The sequence below is a fragment of the Nestor notabilis genome, unplaced genomic scaffold (genome assembly GCF_000696875.1).
Source record: "Nestor notabilis isolate BGI_N333 unplaced genomic scaffold, ASM69687v1 scaffold4594, whole genome shotgun sequence".
NCBI classification, from domain to species: Eukaryota; Metazoa; Chordata; class Aves; order Psittaciformes; family Psittacidae; genus Nestor; species Nestor notabilis.
In genome coordinates, this window is record NW_009926718.1 from 176,747 (window position 1) to 198,588 (window position 21,842).

The 21,842-nt window shown below is 41.7% G+C and overlaps 1 protein-coding gene across 3 annotated transcripts in view; it reads left to right on the forward strand.

The window, feature by feature from the left end:
• The window catches only part of GRIA1 (glutamate receptor, ionotropic, AMPA 1), a 118,714-nt gene that overhangs the window by 70,244 nt on the left and 26,628 nt on the right, over positions 1-21,842 (forward strand). For all 3 annotated transcript variants that reach the window (XM_010013677.1, XM_010013676.1, XM_010013678.1), the window contains 6 exons: positions 4,328-4,489; positions 6,173-6,340; positions 9,840-9,944; positions 12,047-12,157; positions 13,091-13,297; positions 14,434-14,804. In XM_010013677.1, coding sequence (XP_010011979.1) covers positions 4,328-4,489; positions 6,173-6,340; positions 9,840-9,944; positions 12,047-12,157; positions 13,091-13,297; positions 14,434-14,804 — 1,124 coding nt within the window. The remainder of the gene's footprint in view (positions 1-4,327; positions 4,490-6,172; positions 6,341-9,839; positions 9,945-12,046; positions 12,158-13,090; positions 13,298-14,433; positions 14,805-21,842) is intronic.

A 21,842-nucleotide genomic window follows, 5' to 3' on the forward strand; every position in this document is an offset into this window, starting at 1 on the left:
TTCCGGGGGGCTGGGATGAGGTCCCAGAAGGAGCAATGACAGCCATTGTCATCAGTGTGTGGAGAGGAGGCAAAGGTTTAGGACAGTAAAACAGTGAAATATGAGGGTGAAAGGAGAGCTGCAGGGAAGTTAGTGGTGCTAGCAAATTTGAGGAGGGTTATGCACAAAGGAACGAGGCTTTCCCAAAAACCGCACCTGCACTTCCCACTCCATGTCTTGGCTCCTCATGGTTTCCAGGGTATAAATAAGGAGCTGGTTCACTTCTGGGGGATTTTCATTTCAAGGCAGATCCCTCGTGGACCAGTTAATCAAGATGGATTCATGAAGCCCATTCCAAGTCATCAGTCTTCCTGCATTATGCATTTCCTTTGATGACTGAGCCCACAAGCAGTGAAGAGGAATATAAATGTGTGACTTGCTGACACCTCTCCCAGCAACCAAGGCAGTGAATGGGACAGTAAAACAACCTTTGGCTGAAAACTGTTTTCAGTTTAAGAACAGCATAAAGAACAGATGCAGCAAGGAAATGCACAATGAGGAAAAAACCCTTCCCAGTGCTGCTCTGTTTTCTATTTGAAGGCATGAAGGTCTGCAATAGCCACCCATATTATTTACTAGCAGCAGGACTTCTGCATGTAATCACTTTGTGAGGTTCATTAATGCAGAGAGAAAAGTCCATGGTATGGGCTAAAGAGCAAGTTTCCTCCTTTGAACTGAGCCTGGCTGTTCCTGGAACTGTATATTGCAGATGCTGTGAATCAGAGCAGGGGTAGGAGGAAGGCTGTCTCACCATGGATGGGACCGGATTTCTGTGGTTTATTGTCAGCCTTCTAATTTGATGCCATTCAGAGAAAGCCAGGCATTTTCCAGGCACACAGAGGGCAGGAGGCTGTGTTCTCTGTTTTGCTGAATGATTTTGCAAAATGAATTTAAATGGAAGGGACAGCCTATCCTGCTGTAGGGCAGGGGTGGGCTGGCTGACATGGTGTCCCTTCCAGCCTGGTTCTGATGGTCCCCAGAGAGAACTGTGCCTGCAGAAGTATTGCCCCTCCTGGAGTACCTATGTACAGTGATGACCCTATCTAGGAACATGTAGAGCTCCGTGTTGCCTCTGGCTCCAGCGCCTGGGCTGTGTTCCTGATTTCCTCCTCTTCCACCCTAGGGGACTGCTGGTGCTGTGTAGGGAGGTGAAGCCAGATATCTGCATATCCAACAGATATAGCCCAAATGGATGAGGTCTAAAGAGGCTGGAGAAAGTCACATACCACTGAATTCCAGGGGCCCAGGTCATTTCCCTGGACAGCCCACAGTGCTCCAGGTGTGGCTGCAAAGCGAGCATTCACTGGCAATTTCTTGAAATGGTTTCAAAATCAATTGACCACTCTGTGGGACCACAGAAATCCCACGGAGTACGTTGTTCCAGCACCGCTCGCTTCTTGCTCTATTCAGTTGGATGGCAAAGGAAAGAATTTCTGTGCTGTTTCTTTCCCAAAGTGGTTGATACTAAACATGCTGCTGCAAAAGCACATCTGCTGCCCCCCAGTAGTGGGTTGCAGTCTTTCCTTAGTCAATTTTTAAGAATTTATTTTCTCTTTACCAAATGAGGCCAATTGAAAACTAAATAAAAGATTCCTTTTTTTTTTTGTTTGTTTGCAATATGTGGCTATAGTTAGTATATGGTGACAGATGATTGATGACTTCTTTATTTGCAAATATTGTAATTCTCCTGTTCTCTTGTTTCCTACAAGCACTGACTGATACTCCAGAAAGACAGATAAACATATTTAATTCCTGATGCCTCTTTGTCAATAGAAGCATTTTCAAGAAACAGTTTGTGTCACATTTGATTTTTTCTTGTTTATATGTTAAGCAGCAAGAATTCACCTCCTCTAGGAGTTATTTTCTACAATATCTAACCCTTGCTATTCCCATTTCGTTGGCTGTCATGTCACCCAGACCTGCTCTGAGCAGATTTCAGTGGTGCAGTGATTAAAAGTCCTTTGTAATTAGAATTGTTCTTATACTGACCTTGTAGTGGGGCATGTGGAGAAAGGATAATAGGTGGTAGCAGTTGGTAGCAGCCAAAATCCAAAGCCATATTCGAGGTTAATGATGTCCTTGATGGTCCCAACTGCCTTAAACAATTACAAAATCTTCAGAGATCTCCACACTTTTAAAAGAATCTGAATTGTGTCAAAAATCAGTGGGGAAAAATTAGCATAATCTTTGGGAAGAAATGATTCCTTTTGTCTATTCATATTATTTTAAAACTTTGTGTAAGATGAATCACAACGGATGTTGTTGAATACTTGCTTCAGTTTCAGAATGGTTTGGTTTGACGAAAACAGTGAAAAACAGTGTTTTCAATCACTGCTGTCTCGTCACTGGTGTTGTTATCTTCTTTTAACTTTTCCTATTTAAATCTGCTTATTGAGGGAGCTAAAAACACCAGACATCTTACTCATACTCTGTTGTGAACTTGGGCTTTTCTTCATGCCTTTGCAGGCCTTCCAAGGAGAAGCTGGTGGCACAAACTTCAAGTTGCTGCGTGGTAGTTTCTTTTGACAGATCTTTTTCCCCTGAGTACCTCCCAGGAGCAAAATGTCAATGTAATTTGGTCCTAGCCATGAATAACCAGTTGGCAACCTGTGAGGTCCTTCTTACTGAACCTTAGGAGTTCTGTGTGTCAAAAAACACTTGGCCTGAAATGCATTAAGATGTCAGGCACAATTATCCTGCTGCATTTCCTAATCATTAATCACAGCTCTGGCTTTCTGAAACCCCTACGCTAGCAATTACAAATAAGATTGATGTGGGTTTAACCAGCATTCTGAGGAATGCATGCACACAAAATACCTTTTTTTTTTACCTAAATCACTGCACTTTGTAGAAAAACAAATCAACCCTTTTGAGCACCTCTACACCTATATCCAATCCTCACCCTTATAAGTGGATGTCAAATTGCTTACAAAAAGCTGGAAGAAAAATGTGAAAGTCTTTAAAGACATTTTGGAGTCACTTAAGACTCCCTTGGTCTGACACTGATGTGAGAGGGCAATTTAGTCTTTTCCTTACAATCTGTTCCCTAAGCAGGTTTCCATCTAACAGCTTGATCTCGGCCTTGGAAGTTAATAAGCTAATTAGCTCCCTCAGCATATGCACAGAGGGCACCATTTTGGGAACCTGACCGGTGCCTCCTGGGAATAATGTGACTTGGTTTTTTTTACCTCACACCATCATCATATGTCTGAGAGAAACCCAATGGTCGACTGAGAACATGTACCGTCAGGGAGAGGGAAGACAGAGCTCAGTCTCCTCTGGTGCTTAAGTGATTGCATTGTGCACAGTCCTCTCATTCATTTTCCCTCATGCATTTTGATTGCTGATGGTACTGGTGAGAATAATTGACTATATCTCTTGTGCTTGTATTCCAAAAGAAGAAGCACCAGACCTCAGCCTGTCCCACACACAGTAGCCCAAGCAGGAGGGCAGAGTCTCTGTTCAAGCATCTACTTTGTGCAAGAAGGCACAGCAAATGGTTTTGCATAGCAACAGTACTGAAGAGATAGGATCAAAGCTGAGAGACCAATAAATGACCTTGCAGTGTATTTCTGATTATGGGTTTTTTTGCCTCTGATGCAACAGGAGTTACTAATCCTACAATGCCACCCCAATACACATGAGTATTTGCGCACTTGGGTTTATCACACGCAGTGGGCAGTAAGTAGAGGAGAACAAGAAAGAAATGAAAGAAATGTATTTCATTAGTAATCTGAAGTCCAAAAAAGTAGCCTTTTTCTCCCATATTAGCAAATCCTATAAACTGAGTTTTCTAATAGACTGTGTCCTTTGACAAGCTGAACAACCACTTCTTGGTCTGCTGAAAGTTCATTCAGGATTTGATTTGCCCTACAAACTGTGGTTTGAAAAGAAGTAGCCTATCCATTGCTGACCAGGTGCATAAAATCAGACCTGGGGGAATAATTGTTTCTAATATATTTTGAGAATTTTGTTAGTCTCATCCAAACGTTATACAGGATATATTGTTTACTGTTATTCTGATAGCTGTCTTGCAAATGAATTGTTATTAGTATGACCATTTGTGTCCCTGGGTGGAAACTGCAGGATATGTCCAGCTCAGAGCTTGTGAGAAAGGCAAGTTCACCCCATGGTCGGGGAAGTGGTGCCTCTTTGAATTGGACTTTACCTCTCAGAGGGAAGAGATTTTTCTAAGCTGTCTGCCATATTCATAGATAGGCAGGATTCCTTTTATCCACCCAGAGCGGCGTTCCTCTAATGAGCTGCTCCTGTTTCTTTTCTGTACTAGGGATTCATGGATATAGACCTGACCAAATTCAAGGAGAGTGGAGCCAATGTAACTGGTTTCCAGTTGGTGAATTACACAGATACTGTTCCTGCCAGGATCATGCAGCAGTGGAGGAATAATGATGCCAGGGAGCATCCCCGTGTGGACTGGAAGAGGCCAAAGGCAAGTGGCAAAAAAAAAATCCGTTTAATTTAGGGCCCATCTGTCTCAGATCAAGTTCTGCTCACCTCTTTAATCTTGTTTTGAAACTCTGTCACTTAATATAATTGTGAAGATTATCTGTTCCAGGTGCCTCAATACCATCTGAATTTTACTAGGCAGTAGTTGCTGCCTGCTAAGAAACACACAAGTCAGTATTTCACTCAGTCTCCCAGTATTTACCCTCCGCAAAGCTAAGGATTAAACATCTCATAACGTTTGATATATAAAAAAAGTATATAAACAAGAAAAATCCTCATTAATTCCTTAACCTTTGACTTGTTTACTGGATATCCGGTCATAATAAAGCCTTTGCAGATGTTCTTTCTCAGCATTTCAAATCAGTGTGTACAACTCAGGGGGAATATATTTTAATTCCTAGCACAGAAGACCCTGAAGCTGTTGAGGGATGGGCAGAGGTTGGGGGTTTTTTTCTGTCTGACGTTTGAAAATGAATACACTTGTGACAAACACTCACCAATAGAAATGTCAACTTTGGAAGTCTTAGTTTAAGAAAGTTACAAATACATCAGTAGATGATTATAGGAAAAGGAATTAAACCTAATGGTCAGTGTTCATGCCAAGAGTTTCACACTGAGTTTTGTACAAGTCTCTGCTGAAATAAACTCATCCTTTGCAGAATTTTTGTGCATTGAAGTAAAATTTTCTAGTCTCCATCTGTGACCACAAAAGGTCACTTGTTGCTTGATTTTGGCTATCTCAAATTTACACTGCATAATGTATTCCTTAAAAGTTCAGGTCAGTGATTCTAATTAAACACAAAGACATGGGTAACAGGTGAATGGCTTTTAAGGCTGAGTCATCTTCAGGGAGTGCAATCTGAATCTGCATCAGGAGCTTCTCCTTCGCTCTCTCATCCTCTGGGAGAGAAGGCATTAACTTGCATGAATCAATAGGGCAGTAATGATTACAGGGAGCAACAGGCTGTTGAACTTCGTAGATGGGAAGATGACAAGAGAGCAAATCATCTAAAAAGCTACTGTGAGGCAAAACAGCATAGTATCCCCAAGATCAGCTCAACCTAATAGGCAACTGTCGTGGTTTAAGCCCAGCCGGCAACTTGGAACCACGCAGCCGCTCGCTCACTCCCCCCCTTTTCCTTCCTCCCCCCGCTCCCGGAGGGATGGGGAGGAGAATTGGAGGAATGTAACTCCCACGGGTTGAGATAACAGCTCTCCAGTAACTAAGGTATAACACCAAAACACTACTGCTACCAATAATAATGATAAGAGGAATAACAAGGGAAAAGGACACAACCGCTCACCACCCGCCGACCGATACCCAGCCCGACCCGAGCAGCGATCTGGGCCTTCCGGGTAACTCCCCCCAGTTTATATACTGGGCATGACGTGCTGTGGTATGGAATAGCCCTTTGGCCAGTTTGGGTCAGGTGTCCTGTCTCTGCTTCCTCCTGGCTTCCCCTCCTCTCTGGCAAAGCATGAGACTGAGAAAGTCCTTGGTCAGAGTAAACATTACTGAGCAACAACTAAAAACATCGGTGTTATCAGCGTTGTTCCCAGACTGAAAGTCAAAAACACAGCAGTGCACCAGCTACTAAGAAGGAGAAAAAATGACTGCTGTAGCTGAACCCAGGACAGCAACATACAACTCCTCTTCTCTTTCTAGTACACATCAGCCCTAACATACGACGGGGTCCGGGTGATGGCTGAGGCGTTTCAGAACCTGCGGAGACAGCGCATTGACATCTCCCGTCGAGGCAATGCTGGGGACTGCCTTGCCAACCCGGCCGTGCCCTGGGGACAAGGCATCGACATCCAGAGAGCACTGCAGCAGGTTTGAAACCCAATGTGTGCACTGCAAGGACAGCTGAATGTAGCCTGTGGGTGGGGGAAAAGGGGTGACGAGCAGCAGGAACATTCAAACAGATTGCTTGGAGTGAGGAGCTGATCCTTCCAGACCAGAGCCAGGTGTCCTAAAAAGTTTGGAGGTACATCTAGAAAGCTAGTTTTCCTTGTACCATTTAATGTGTCCTTGCCTTCTCTAATTTCTGATCAAATTCTGGGATGGAAAACCCAAAATATTATCCCGTAAAATCATGAGTCCCTATTTTGATCTTCTCCTTCCCAAGGCAGATCATATTTTTGCAGATCCTTTGACTCTCTGTGAACTCGGCTTCAGTTCCAGGCTGCTAATGAAGCTTAAAACCATGTGAATTCGCCTTATGTGTTGGCTGTCATCAAAATGTTCTCGGAGCCCAGATTATAGCTTGTTTCATACTGTGAGGATTCACAGAAGTCTTAATAGCAGCCATTTAGATAGCTTAGTCCCTAAATCTGGTAATCTTGCTTTTTCGTCCTGCATAAAAATTCAGATTCTTGAATAAATAAAAATACTGCATGAAACTTACAGCAAGAGAGAAAACCAACACATTTTTATATCAAAGACTTAGGTAGAATATTTTAAAGTTTCATTAAATTTCGAGACTGATGTTCATTTACAGCATTTTCTGTTTTTTCAGACAAAAATAGATGGATTCCTTGCAAATAATGCTACTTCAGTGTTATCCAAATAGTTTATCCTATCTTCTTAACTGTGAAGAAGGCAAGAAGAATAAAGTTATTTTGGTTAATTTGCATCATATGTAAATCTCCCCAAGTATTTTGTTTTGATTTGGTTTTGGCTTACTGGTAAACAACAATTCTTTTAGAATCAAATCTTGCATCTGATTTGATTTTACTGCTTGGATTCAATTTTTTCCCAAGCCTGTCATTGACTTTCTGTATGACCTTGGGCAAATCACTGTCATAGCTTCTCCAAACTTATAATAAAATCAGTCTCTTTGATGCATTAGGGAGATCAGTTACCTAATAAACACCAAATACTTGGAAGTCTTCTGATGAGCAATGGGTTCTCAAGCATTTTCATTTATTAAATTTATGAGAATAGGATATCAAAATTAGACAGCTAGACAATACAATTTTGTGTGTGTTGGAAAATCTCCTCTGACGTTTCCTCATCTTTTCATTAAAACAATTTCAAATGTCTTAAGTTTTCAACTGTTGTGACTTTAGGGAAAAAAGAAAAACCCGAACCCAAACATGAAGAGCCATTTGCAAAAGTTGTTTCTTTACCACTGAAAAATTATAATTTTAAAAAAGGTTTGAGCAGTACAATTGCAATGGTCAAAATGAAAGGCTCTGAAACAAGAAGTCTCCTAGGGAAATTTGAACTCTGAATTTAATAATCGTCCAGCATTTAATATTGTAGCAAGAAAGAGGCAGGTGGAAATAGAAGAACTTTTAATTAGATTGAAGGTTTGAGTTATCCTTTCTGTAAAGACTCACAGTTAGGGTAATTCTTACAGCTATTCACAGTGTGCTTTCTCTTCACCTCCCACCTCTTTGGTGTCGGAAGGAACCATGGATGGCAGGAGCAAAGATGAAAAGCAATTTGAAACATTCTGCAATTTTCAAAACCAGAAATCTAACACATTTCAGCAAAATGTATGCTTTTATTGAAGAGAATTACTTTTTTTTTTTCCCCTCCAGGAAAATGCTGGCAAAATGTTGTTTTAAACCAATATTCTGCAGTTTCAGTTGTACTTTGAAAAGATTATGATAATTTTTGACATATTTTCATGTTAACATTATTTGATAACCACATCTAGTAAGCAGGTAACTGCTGACTAACCCTGTAAAACAGAAGGCCACTATAGCATCCTTCTGCCTCAGCTCCCGCAGCACAGAATCACATGGCTATGTTGTATACACAAATGTGCCTAAATGCTCCATGTCTCTAGTTGATTCTACTGGTGCTTAGCACTGTTGAAATCAGTCCTCACTGTATTTCATAGTAAGTCAGGGGGTGTTAGAGGGTGGTAAATGATGGAAATGTTGTGCTGCATCCTCCATTGTGGATGGGAGAGATCCCTTTTGCTTTTTCAGTGGCACATGGATATCCCAGGATTAAGAATTCATTCATTCATATAGAAGAAATTCATTCTGTCCACCTGCCTTTTACTGCATGTAAAGCTACAAACACCCATGACCTGAGCTTCAGGGCTGGTCAGAATCTGAAAAGAAAACCAAAGAGACCATGAAAAAAGCAGCTTGGGAGTGCTTAAGACAATGGTGCTTTTCCAGCCTATCTATCTTTTATGGGCATGTTCTGTCTTGTGAGAAGGGAAAAGCATGTTTCTCCAAATGTCACCAGGAATACCTCTTGACTTGAAGGAGCTGCAGAAAATACTGGCAGATGTTAATTTTCATGACAAACCTTTGCAATAATAGCTGGAAAACAAACACACTTTAAGCAGATTAGCAACAGATTTCCTCTGTAATAATATATTCTCATTTCTTCACCACGGGTCTTTATTTTGAGCATCTCAGAGTACTTAAAAAGGCTGCTAAGTACCTGTTCCTATTTTGCATGTGGCAAGACTTCAGCTGCAGGGACAATAGATTTGTCCAAAGCGAGTGGAAAGGCTGAGAACAAACCTATAATTCCCAATTCAGTGGCATAAGCACGTCACTAGATGATCTGTTACAGACACCCGAGTTTGCACTCCTTTTCCCACGTTCCTGGTCCCCATACGCTGTATGTGACTCCAGTTGGAAGCCCTTCTCCACATTAGGCTGGGCACTTCTGCAGCAATTCTAATGGCCACAGTGAGAGGAGAGATTCAGGATATGGGATGTGACGTGAGCAACATTCCTCTGCTCCGCAGTGTTATCAGCAGAGATTTGTGATTCAAAGTTTCCTATGCAAATCTAATCTACAATACAAAATTGTCAGGTTTTATTAAGCTGGTGCAGAAGTAATTACATTTGCTTTTTAACTGGTAGACTCCTCTCTATCAAAAGACAGCAGCTGGAAGCTGTGGCCACAGTTTCATATTTCCTCCAAATACATTTCCTTATTTGGACTGACAAATTCTTAACCAAATCCTGACTCCAGGTCAGATTTAGAAAATACAAAAAAACCCCACAAAACTCAAGGAGTTCAGAGCTGATTTAGCTCATTGTCACATCCCAGGCGGTGCCAGGCTCACACATCTGAGCTAGCATCCAAGTGCAGTAATAGACCACTAAGTTTCAAGAGAAAGGGGTTTTAAAAGAAAAGGTAAGTTAAGAGAATGGTTCTGCACAAGGCATGCTGTAGAAAACAAACCTAAGTGAAAGCCAGTGTTAGTCAGATGTCCTGTCTCCCCTGCACGGATCTGACAGATGTGACTGCACCCTCCATTCTTCTTTCCCTCCCCTCTTAGTGCTAAATCACCACCACATGAGATCCTGACCAATGTGCCCCTCTCATTGATATTTATGTCTTTAAGGTCCATTTTGAAGGATTGTCTGGCAACGTTCAGTTTAATGAGAAGGGACGGAGGACCAACTACACCCTCCATGTGATTGAGATGAAACATGATGGGATAAGAAAGGTAAAGTAGAGAGCGACCTGAGATCCTGTGTCAGGCACCAGCCTGATGTTCAAGTTATGGTGTGGCTAGGTCTCAGCAGATGTTTCTGTTCGTGAGAGCTCGTATGTGGAGTCACGATGAGTGCATCCCCAGCTCCCTGCATAAGCAAAGCCAAGCACCAGGGAAAACTCATGGTATATTACTAAGGAAATACAACATATGGAAGGGGTTAGCAAGAGCAACAAAGGCATATCAGCTGTGGGGCAGGGATTTCCAGGACAGTAAAAGCTTGGCCAACTCAGCCTTGCTATTGGCAGGACACGTTGTCTCAGGCCCAACTACACAACGTCTGTTTTTTGCTCTCCTGCATTTCTTTTCCAAGGATGAGCCAAGACAGAGACAGGTTGATGCAGTCTGCCCTAACCAGTGTAGGTGAACCCTTTATGTTGACCTAATTCTGCTCCCCTTGAAGTGACAAGAGCTTTACCATTAACCACATCCTGATAGCTACACAGACATCTGTGCTGTTCTGGAGTCTTGATCTCTTTCTATGTCTCAAGCACTTTGAAAAATCTGGCCTTGTTCAGGCGTACTGAACCCTTGAAATGATAATCCTTTGGAAAATCTGACTCCATGTGCTTATGTCCCACTTCAGATACTACCTATCTGAAGAACAAAGAATATTTCTGTTATTCTGTTGATAAAGGAGAGCTACTAAATATTTTGGAATGGGGCATTCGTTGGAATCCCTCCATATCCCTTTAATCCCCTGAAAAATATAATACATGTTTGAAACTAAGAAAAACATCAAATAGTGAAAGCTCCACATTTACAGCCCCTACCCCAATTTATACTTACGCCTGAGGGCAGCCGATGAGAGAGATCAGAGCCCAGACAAGCAAAAAAGGGCAAATTTCTTATTAAGAAGTTTAATTTTGAAGATATACAAAGTGGTCTTCTTCCTCTACATGGTATTCATATGAGGAAAAATGTTGTGTTATGTCCAATTTGAGGCTGTGAACATGAAGAAGGTGGCAATCTAGAGAGACTCTAGAGGAGAAGAAACAGAACAGTTAAATGTCTTGATTTTGCTGTGTATTTACTGACAAAAATGATACATTTTGGAAGACATGTACATCACTGCCATCATGCATACTGTGTTTTTTAGATCCACTAGGTTAACAGTGCAAAACAGACATGTGTGTCTCCATATATGTTGCACTGAGGCAGAGCTTTGGAAGCTCTTTCCTCACCCTCTTTTTGTCTGTGCAACGAAAAGAGATTAGAAGCATGCGTAGATTTTTTCTCCTGAGCTTTTAGGATCTCTAATCTGCCATCAGCAGGTTCCTGGCTGTGCCCTGTCTTAATACCCTTTCCCATTTGCTGTGATAAGAAATTCCTTTCACATGAGCAGAGCTTACATGAGGTGATGGAAAAGCTCTTATAAAATCAAGTCCTCAGAGTGGATAACCTCAGCAATGATCTTCCTAGTGATATTCAGTGGCACTCTGCTTTACCAGCAAGCAGTGATAGATCAGCCCAAATCCCTGATTATTAATAAGCACAACTTAACATAAGAATTCTTTCCATTCCTAAACTGTTCAGTTTATTCATAACATTAAACTTTTTTACATTGGCCAGGATTGTTTTTTTTAGTTCTTTGCTTGATTTTTTGTCCTGTTGTCTCAAGATGTGCTAAGTCAGTCCTATGTTTGTGCAGGCTTTCAGATGCAGGACAGCATTTTAGCACCCTGTAGCATCCGGATGTGCAGCAGGTGTGCTCACCATTAGAAAAATCTCATAAGTTACACAGGGCATGCGTGAACTCTTGGCATAAGGATGCAGCAGGGAATGGCAATAACCCCCCAGTGCCATGTGCTTAATGTTTTTATGTGCATACAAGAACTGTGCATATCATGCACACTATTTTCAGGCTGGAGGCATGGTGGGATGAGAAAGTTGCTGGTCCCCCTAACAAAAGACATGAACAATCAGGAGAGGAGATGTCTTGTTTGGTATGAACACACAGAGGGAGCTCATCCTGCGTGGATAACCCTGTTACCATATCCTGGTTAATATTAAAAAGATATATCAATAAGATATACTGGGTTTGTATTTGGCAGATTGGTTATTGGAATGAAGATGAGAAGCTGGTTCCAACAGCCATAGATACCCAAAGCGGCAATGAATCTACAAGCCTCCAGAATAGGACTTACATAGTCACAACAATCCTAGTAAGTCCTGTGGCTTCTATCCCAGCTCTCCCTCTACCCCATCTCCCTGATGTGCAGACTCTCTCTTCCCCCTTGTGTGCTCTCTTTTGAACTATATCATTTTTATAATAGCAATAATAATAATAATAACAGCACTTACTGTTCCTGCCGGGTCCATAAAGGTATCTGAAAATTACTGTGGCTAATTAAATAGGTATTAAAGAGCTCTCATGCTTAAGTGTAGAAAATACAAAAGATTATGACAAGATAGTAGAGGCATCAGTATAGGTAAATTAGGAACATTATACCTGTGCTTTGTATTTAGCCCACAGAATGGGGGCTGTAATTTTGGGAAGGATAAGCTCTATTGTGCAGAGAGGCTGAATCATAGCTTTAAAAACAAATCTGCATTATAATCATGAAGGAATAATATGTACCCTCTAATGTATGGTATCATGTATTGTCTCATTGTATACGCTTACCCTGCAGAAACATGAGATTTTACTAACTTGTTTGTTGAACACTTACTGTGAGTCTACAGAGAAGACACAATACCCAGACTGAATTAAACAACTTAAAGCTCTCTCCCCCTATCCAGCAGATTTGATTCTGCACATGCAGACAGGCTTTTAAAAATTCACAGCTCAGAGGCACTAAATATCCCTTGCAGAGCTGCACTGAAAGGTTTGTTGCTGACATTCCCCCAGGCATCCCATTGCCCTCAGGTCCATTACTGCAGAAGCTGCACACAGATTCTGCAAGAATAAATAGAAAGTACCACAATAAAAATCACACTTCATACCTCCTAAAATAAGCCCACAGTGTGTTGACTTTGCCCTTTGGCACAGGAACACAAAGGTAGACCAGAAGCTGCACACTGGGATCTAGTCTAAGCCCCTGATGTGCATCTCTAGGATGTGGAGTGTGGCTCAGTATTGGTCTTCTCTGTGCCAGGAAGACCCATATGTGATGCTCAAGAAGAATGCCAACCAGTTTGAAGGCAATGAAAGGTATGAAGGTTACTGTGTGGAGCTCGCTGCTGAGATAGCAAAGCATGTTGGCTACCACTACAGGCTGGAGATTGTCAGAGATGGGAAGTACGGAGCCCGGGACCCCGACACCAAAACATGGAATGGCATGGTCGGAGAACTCGTTTACGGGGTGAGTTTCCAACCTCATCCATTGTCTTTAGCTCATGGTACTTGAGAACACATTTAAGCCCTAGACTAAGAAGGAACTGTACCTTCTGCCAGCCTGACCTGTCTTGAGGACTGCAGCCCTGATAATGCAAATAATCAGCCCAAGTAAAACATTTTAATTTAGGGAAGGACAGCACATTTTATGAATATGGAAATGTCAAAATGGTTCCTTTCAACAGTTCCAAGATTCTTTTTCTTTCCATTTTTGGAAGAACAAGTATTGAAAGGTCAAACTTTCCCATGGGTAAAATCTCCAAATTTTACCCCATTTTATATTTGCATGATAATAGCAGGAGGAAAGAAGGATAAGACTTCAAACACTCAGGCTGGTGAACAGTAGGACTAGACTACTTTCTGCCTAGCCACTGGTTTCCAACATCTTGGATGTACACCTTCACCCTACACTTGTAAAGCTGTTTCAGTCTGGTAACTCACATTCTGTGATGTTTAGCTCATCTTTCAGAGGGGTCTAATTTTCACTTGTAGATAAAAGAGAAATTAGTGTAGGAAGCATCAGTGCCCAAGTCTCTGTGTCTCTGGGTTGGAGCAAGGAATGATCGGCCTCCTGCTGGTAGCTCCACAGCATATACCGACAGCCATTTCAATGCATTTCTCTTTCCATTTTCAAGGCGGATTGTAAAATAAGTGGAGAGTGCACATCAGTGTCACTGGAACATTTTTCCTCTTCTCGTGCAATCAGAAAGCGGTTCCTGATGGAAGTAAACATCCTGGCATCCTTTTTCAGGCAATTGGCCTTTTCCTTGCCTCTTTTGATGTCTGGATGATAAAACTCTTTTAGTGAAAATCATCTGCATCAGACTGTGACATCAGTGGATAAATCAGAAAAGAAGAGCTAGGTGGCTGCAAAAAGAAATGCTGTGATTCCAAAACATGAACTGGTAATCAGTAGTGATAAAATCGGTATATTCCACCAATATTATGGGATGTTCCTTTTTACCATTTCTCTTGCAATTGGTTTTGTCTGATTTTTTCTGAGATAGCAGGGGTAAGCAGAGATCAAAGGAACATAAGCTGGAGTTAGTAGATATATTTTTATCCCCAGAATGTAAATCTCTTTTCTCTCTCTCTCCTTTTCAGAGGGCGGATGTGGCTGTGGCACCATTAACCATCACTCTGGTTCGAGAAGAAGTTATAGACTTTTCCAAACCATTCATGAGTTTAGGTATATCTATCATGATAAAAAAACCTCAGAAGTCCAAACCAGGAGTTTTTTCCTTTCTGGATCCTTTGGCTTACGAGATATGGATGTGCATTGTTTTTGCCTACATTGGAGTGAGTGTTGTCCTCTTCCTGGTGAGTCGCTTCAGCCCTTATGAGTGGCACACTGAGGAATTCGAGGAAGGAAGGGACCAGCCGGCCAATGACCAGACAAATGAGTTTGGGATATTCAACAGTCTCTGGTTCTCCCTAGGAGCTTTCATGCAGCAAGGATGTGATATTTCTCCAAGGTGGGTTGCCTTCCCCAATTAACCTTTTTCTAGTTCATGTGGTTTAATCTTTGCATGCTTTGGAACGGAACAGATTCTTTTTGATCTTCCTTCCTGAACCATTGTGTGGTTTTGTAAATCAGTTAGGTTCAGAAAGGATCCAGGTGTTCACAGGTCTGTCAGCCATGACCTTGGGACCTCAAACTCAAGACCACAAAATACCATTCTGTGTTTATCCTGGGCAATTCTTTTGGGGGAATGGCCAGAAATGCAAAGATTTTCTAGAGCCAGCCAATTGCTATCAATTTTTGTCAGTCATTTATTTTATTGTTGTTAGAAGTGAGATCATTTTAACATTATATGGAAACTATAAAATTCAGTAAAGTACGGAGAAATAATACAGTAGGTACCCAGTGAAAGGTTATATGGTCTGTGCCAAACATATGGAGCTCACTGAGTGGCTTTAAGTATTATTGGCCTTTAGAAAGGCCAGAGAAGTACAAAAGCACAAATTATATGCCTGGCAAGTAACATCTATAATAACTGAAGGAACTTTCTTGTGGTCTGTGTATATTCTCATGAGGCAGGATCAGAGATGAGCCAGGGATAAGGTTTTAGACACCTCCAATGTTCTGTGTCCACAACAGATGTCCTTAAGGTTTGTGAAGCTGAAAAAGGGTTAACACACTGTGGCTTGGGATGTGGATTGTCTGTACCCATCATGCCAAAGAGGTGTGCTCTGGATGTTGGATGGTGGGAGAGCAGCTTTAGCACCAAAGCTGCTAGATGCTGCAGGACAGCTTGCAGGACACAGCTGTCTTGCACCCACTCCACAACTCTGAGAGGCACACTCATCTCAGTTTGGCTCAAACCAGAGGTATTGCCAGTCACAAGGATGAATTTATAGGCAGTGTATATATTTACGTGCCATGGTGACATCCAAAGTGATGCTCTGATGAAAACAGAGAGCAAGGAGGTCTTTTGTTTTCTTTTTTACTCCATCCTTCCTTTTCAGGGCTTTGTGTCCCTTCTCTTCAAAGGAGATTTCAGCAGAGATACATGTCTTATGGGTGGTCACAGTAGGCAGAAAATAATTTCCCACATGCTGGGATGGCATCAAAGCTCAGGGGACAAGAAGGAGAGACAACTCCATCGACAAGTGTAGTAGCTCCACAGCTCCCATGGAATGGTGGGAGAGGCCAGGCATCAGCTTGTTGGCTATTGGATGCCAATTTGTCCGAATACTAATGAGTTTGGGATTGCAGGGAAATAAAAGCCTGCAGGGCATTTTGATAGTCACAGCTTTTATAAATACGTTTTCTCATCTGATCGTTGATTAGCAGGAGCCCAGGCAGAGCATTCAGAAAGTTTTCTCAACAGAGGGAATTTCAAATTTACTGCTGACTTGTAACACAGCTCCATGTGTTAGGATCAGGTTATTGTGATTTTCATTCTTGTTGCTGTTCTTGTCACCATTATTCTTATTTAAGAAAGAGAATGGCTTCCTTTGGGGATATTTCAATAGCCAACTTCTGTTCCAAGGAGGAACGTGGAGAGGTGAAAAGCTGAGACTTCGCAAAATAGCAGATTTGGAAACATCTTTAATAAAAAAATGTCAGGGAGAGATCAGTGGGTTTGATTCAAATAGCAAGATTTGCTCTAGCTAAACAACATGCTTTGAATCACCATTTCAAAGGGTTGCCTTATTTTGCTTTGAAATGGGAAATGAGAATGGTTCTGTTATTGTTATTTTAATGTTGTTAATTTGATCATCCTGATAATGAAAATTACAATTTCATTGAAACGAATATTTTCCCAAGGAGCACAAGAGCACTTCCAGACTACAGATATTTGCAAGAAGAGAAAATCTCAGAAATGAAATATGGGAACTATTATAATTCCCAGTACTCCGAGTACAGCTCCTTGAGATGGTTGCAAGTGGAGGGGGGCATTTCTGTGAAATGAGAAAGGAAGGAGGAAGCAGAAGAGTGAGAATTTCCGTAGGATGCTGTTGTACAGAAAGGCTCTGAGCGCGCTCTGTATTTCACATGTATTTTTCACACGAACCTAGTGCAGGGTTTCTGTGACACATCACTTAGCAATGAATGCTTGGTAGAACCACACTGTGGGCAGGTGGGGATCTGCTCTATTCCAATATATTTCCTATGTGGTTGCTTCTAAACTTATCACTACTATCTCAGCATCTCCCAGTAATATATTAACCAACATAAATAGCTTCTGTTATACATCTGTTCTGTCATTCTCTCCCTGGCAGAAAGGAGCAAGTGCAGGGGTGTATTTTGTTTTTGTAGAGGTTTTGGGTTGTTTATTTCAGTTTTGTTTTGGGAAGGAGTGGGGGAAATTTGTCTGGAGGTTTGATTTTTTTTTTCCCAGAGCATGCTTGTTTTAAGTGCATATGCCACTATGTATTTATCATAAAAAAAAAGTAAGATCAAAACTGCAGACACATCACTCAGCACAGAGGGTGCTGAGGTCTGCAGCAATTCCTTGCTCTTGTAAATGTGCATTCCTCAGTCTCAGACCAGTCCCCAGGGAACTTTGGTCCCCAATAGAGACAAAAAATTGCTTTTGAAGGAAACTGGCATCCTTTTTAAGGACATTCTTACTAGCCAGAACTTCAATCAGGTTTTTAAGTATGCTGGTCACAACCTACCAAGGACTTTAAAGATGCGTTGTGGATTTGACAACCTGTGGGTGGCCGAGACAGAGCATATCTGTTTGTTACATGCTCATAGCCCCTTCACCTCAGGAGTGAGGTTACTGGGCATGAGGTCGACTGGTGTCCTTGAAGCTCTGAAGCCTTCATGTCTAGGTATAGGATGAATGTGACAAAGGCCAGGCAGTCACCAGTCATGGAGAGTCCCAACCAGAGCTGGTGGCAGTCTATGTGGGCCTTTGGATGCTTCAATATGAGAATGAGCAAAGAATCCATCCCTCCTAAGCCATCAATGGAATGACTCAATTGTAAGTACATAGTTTCAACCAAAGGAGGCCATTAGGTCTTGGACATTTCCCACTGGAGTGTGCAGTCCCCTTCTGCACTATCACTGGATGTGGTTCAGTCATACAACACGGACTAATTTGTCCCGGTCGGTTTGAGATGGTCCCTACTGGTGCCATTAAAGTCTGTGCTTTCAGAGTACTGGCTTGTATACAGCAGAATGGAGGAGAAACAACATACTGGAGTTGTGAGTAGTTTCATGTACATTGTAATGGGCAGAAATCAGTGAAGTCTGAAACTGGCCATGAACCATTAGGCTTTGTAAAGTGCCACCTTAACTTCAGAAAACAGTGATGAAATTGCAAAAGCACTCATTAAATGTGAAATACAGGCCCAGAAAGGAGATTCTCAACAGTCATAAATATCCTGCAGCCAATAGCGGGAGCCTGCAGCAAGAGAAATGTGAAGTAAATATAACTCACATTGTACCATTTTTCAGAAATGTAATTTGATAAATTGTCTTCAGAGCTCAAAATAACCCTGAGTGTAGCAGCTGTGGAGAACGGGACCTCACTAACTTCCAGGACATTCTTCTCTCAGGGTGGACCTGAGGCCTTTGACAAAGAGACCTTGGGGACGTCTGGGCTTCCTGACTTCCTCTGCAGCAAAATGAGGCATCTGAATTTTTCATCTAACCCATCATTTTCTACAAAATATATTATCTGATAGGTGTGAAAAGGAAAAAAAGCAGGGAGCAAAATGTATGTTTCTCTTGTTAGCTTCCTAGCTTGATCTTCTATTTTTTATTATTGCCAAATGTGTTGCTTCATATGTTTGAGCTCAAAAGAGACTTCCTGTATATCGGAGACTATTAAATTTAATCCGGTTACTCTTCCTGTGACTCAGAAAACTTATGTTTAACTAAAATGAAATACATTTGGCTAAAATAGATCTTCCAGAAAGGCACTTATTCTTCCTCTGAAGATACCATGAGATAGAATATGCACAGTTTTTCTCAGTTGAGTGACTATAGGAGTCTTGTCCCCACTGGAGTTTGACAGGAGGATAGATATCACGCAGTATCACCCAGTAAATGCAGCCATCCTTTGTGCCCTGGCAGAGGAAAATTAAACAGAGATCTCCAAAAATAAACCAAGCTCCATGTGGGTTCTCTTTATACTGTATTGTGGAAACAAAACACACTTATTTTAATTTCAGATCAAAACATAGCGTGAGTAGAACGGAAACGTATAGTCATATCATGACACGATAGGGTATCATGTCATGATACCTGAACAACACAGCTTGGTATAATCTGTGTGATTGATGACAGAGCTGGAGATGCCCTGGCCAGCCTGCACTGGGAGTGAAATGATGGATGAAGCTTTCATCACAGCCTCTGTCTGGGAGAGAGCCAGACTAGAAAGGGGATGTTTCAAGAGCATCAGCAGAGATGCAGGAGCAGGAAGAGGTGCTGTGCTGCTCTGTACAAGGTGCCATAGGGGACCACTGCTGGGGAATATCTTGGCCACACCAGTGTGCCCTATAGATTGTGGGTGTTTGCTGCATGTAAACTACACGGTGCAAGATGAGATCCACCCTTCAGCTGACTTGGGATAAAGAGTTATATGGATCTTAACTTGCATGCAGAGTCCAGACCTGATGTGCAGAGTGCAGTGGCACGTGCCAAGCAGTGACCCCCCCAGCTTTGCGGAATGTGCTGCTTGGGGAGTTTTACTCACAGAGACGATGTACAAATGCGCTTCGAGGTAAGAAGGAGAGATATAAATTGCTGGCTGCTATCCAGTCAATAGATACTATCATTCATAAGCATCTTATGGACATCATTATTTGTTTCTAGTGACATGGAAACAGGATGCTCTGGCTGGTCTATACAGTGTGCAACCAGGCTTGTATTTCATTGCATACCCTCACAGGCTTTCTGTTGTACTCAATCATAGCGGACTGTCTGTGGAAGAGCAAGTGTGCTATTTATTATGTACCTGTAATCAATGCTGGAGATCTCCTTCTGCTATTTTTCCTGTTTATTTACATTTCTTTTTAGATCAGTTGAAAAATACACAGGAGACTTAAGCCGTAGAGCTGGTGGAAATGACAGCAAAATTGCTCCACAAGTTGTTGAGGTTTTTTTCCTAAACTAGCCTCTAGAGACTTGGAAAAATAGCAGCACTTTTAAATTTCATCAAGATATTCCTCATACTGAAAGACTTTATCCGGTTTCAGGGAAGATCTGAATCTGAAATAGGTTAGGACAAAAATTTTCTCTTTTTTAGTGAGAGATTTGATTTGGGTTATTTCAAGAATATTATTTCTGTTCTGTCCTTTGGCTAACTCACATTTTCAGCATACTTACATATTTTGCTAAAAATTTAGAATTGGGGAAATTAGAATCAGCTGCATTTAGCAATTAAAAAGATTTAAATTCTTTCCTGAAATGAAGACTGAGCTTTGGTGTTTATTTGGCGACTCCTTTTGATTTCAATAGACATCTTCTTTGGCGTTCCAAGCAGCTGCCTGTCTTTTTCGCTTGTTGCACAATTTTGGTGCCATCCTTGTGGTACCCATTATAACATGAAACCTTAACTTGTCTTGGATAGTCACTGGGGAGTTATTCAAGCTCTTCCAAGGCCAGATTCCTAGAATAAATTAGGAAAGCTTTGTGCTTTTTCTGTTTTTCTTGCACTGTCTGTACAGGAAGGGGTGGTGGAGTGGAGCTCACTGGCAGGGCTTGTTGAAGCCTCTCTGGGAACATAGGGTTTGGGGTACTTGCTCCTGAAGACCTGGGTGCTGACCACCAGTTGGATTCACTGCTCATTCTCGAGGCAAAGGGCACATTTTTGCAATGAAAGAAGCAGCAGTTTGACATTTGCTTGGAGAGCACATGCAACCCACAGCTGGTGCTGGGGCTGCCCTGTGGGAACAAGGTTGGTTCAGCATCCCTACTCCTTCTTCAACATGGGATAAATCTGGGAGGTTTAAAAGCTTGTCCATGAAGACAAAGGTCAGGATCATTTACTTTTGGCAGTTTGCTTGAACTGGCGAGCTAAGATCGGTCTTTCAGAATAAAAGTAAAAAATTCGAATTCTAACTTCTATGTAAGTCTTTTTAAAGCGATTTTGGGACTGTCTCTACCTGGCAGAGTTAATTATGTTCAAGGAGAGGAAATCCAGGTCACAGGGTAAGAGCAGTACTTGCAAATCACCAGGAACTGATGACCACACTTATCTCTGAAACACACTTAACTTGGGAAAGTGACTCACCAGAGGAGCAGCTTGACAAATTGCACAATATCCAACTAAACAGTCCCCTTTGGAGTCTGTGCACTTCCATGGCAACCAGAATGTGGCAGCCAGGGGAAACTGGAAATTCTTTTAAAATAGTCATCCTTGCTATCCTCTTTTTCATTTGGGAAAATGCTGAAGCATACAAAGGACTCAAAAGAAGAAAATAACCAACTGAGAGAATATTGTTGGGGAAATGCAATTTAATCTGTAAACGACAAAATGAGTCTATTTCTAAATGTTCCAGATGTAATGAATGTTCATTCCACAGACCTGTAAGCCACTTCCTCAGGGTGGTTTCCCTATCAGGCATATCTAGTCACTCTTCCACAGCTCTGACTTCAGGCTTTTACCATTGAGGTTGCTGGGGGGGGGGGGCAGCAAGAAATTTGCTGGAGGTCCCCCCATAGAGTGACAGATTTACTAATCATTCTACCAGCTGTGTTTAAAATAAGAAGAAAAACACTCAATCCAAAAGCAGATTTATTTAGCTAAAAATATATTTGTAATCTCTTTCTTCTGGACTAAGTGAATGTTTCTCATATTTCTGATTGAAAATATAGTTAAAAATAGCAAGGAATGGAAAGTGTATTGTCCACTTTTTGAATCTATTGGGAAGTCTTACTAGGGCATCTCTAACGTGGAAATGGCATGTGCTGCTTGTGTTTCTAAATCTGTGTGCTGGCTCAGGATCGTGAGTGGCACTAAGATTTGTAGGGGTCCTCTGAGATTTATAGCCTTCTCCATGACTATGGCAGGAGACCCTCTGAGGCTTCAGGGATTCCCTATTATACC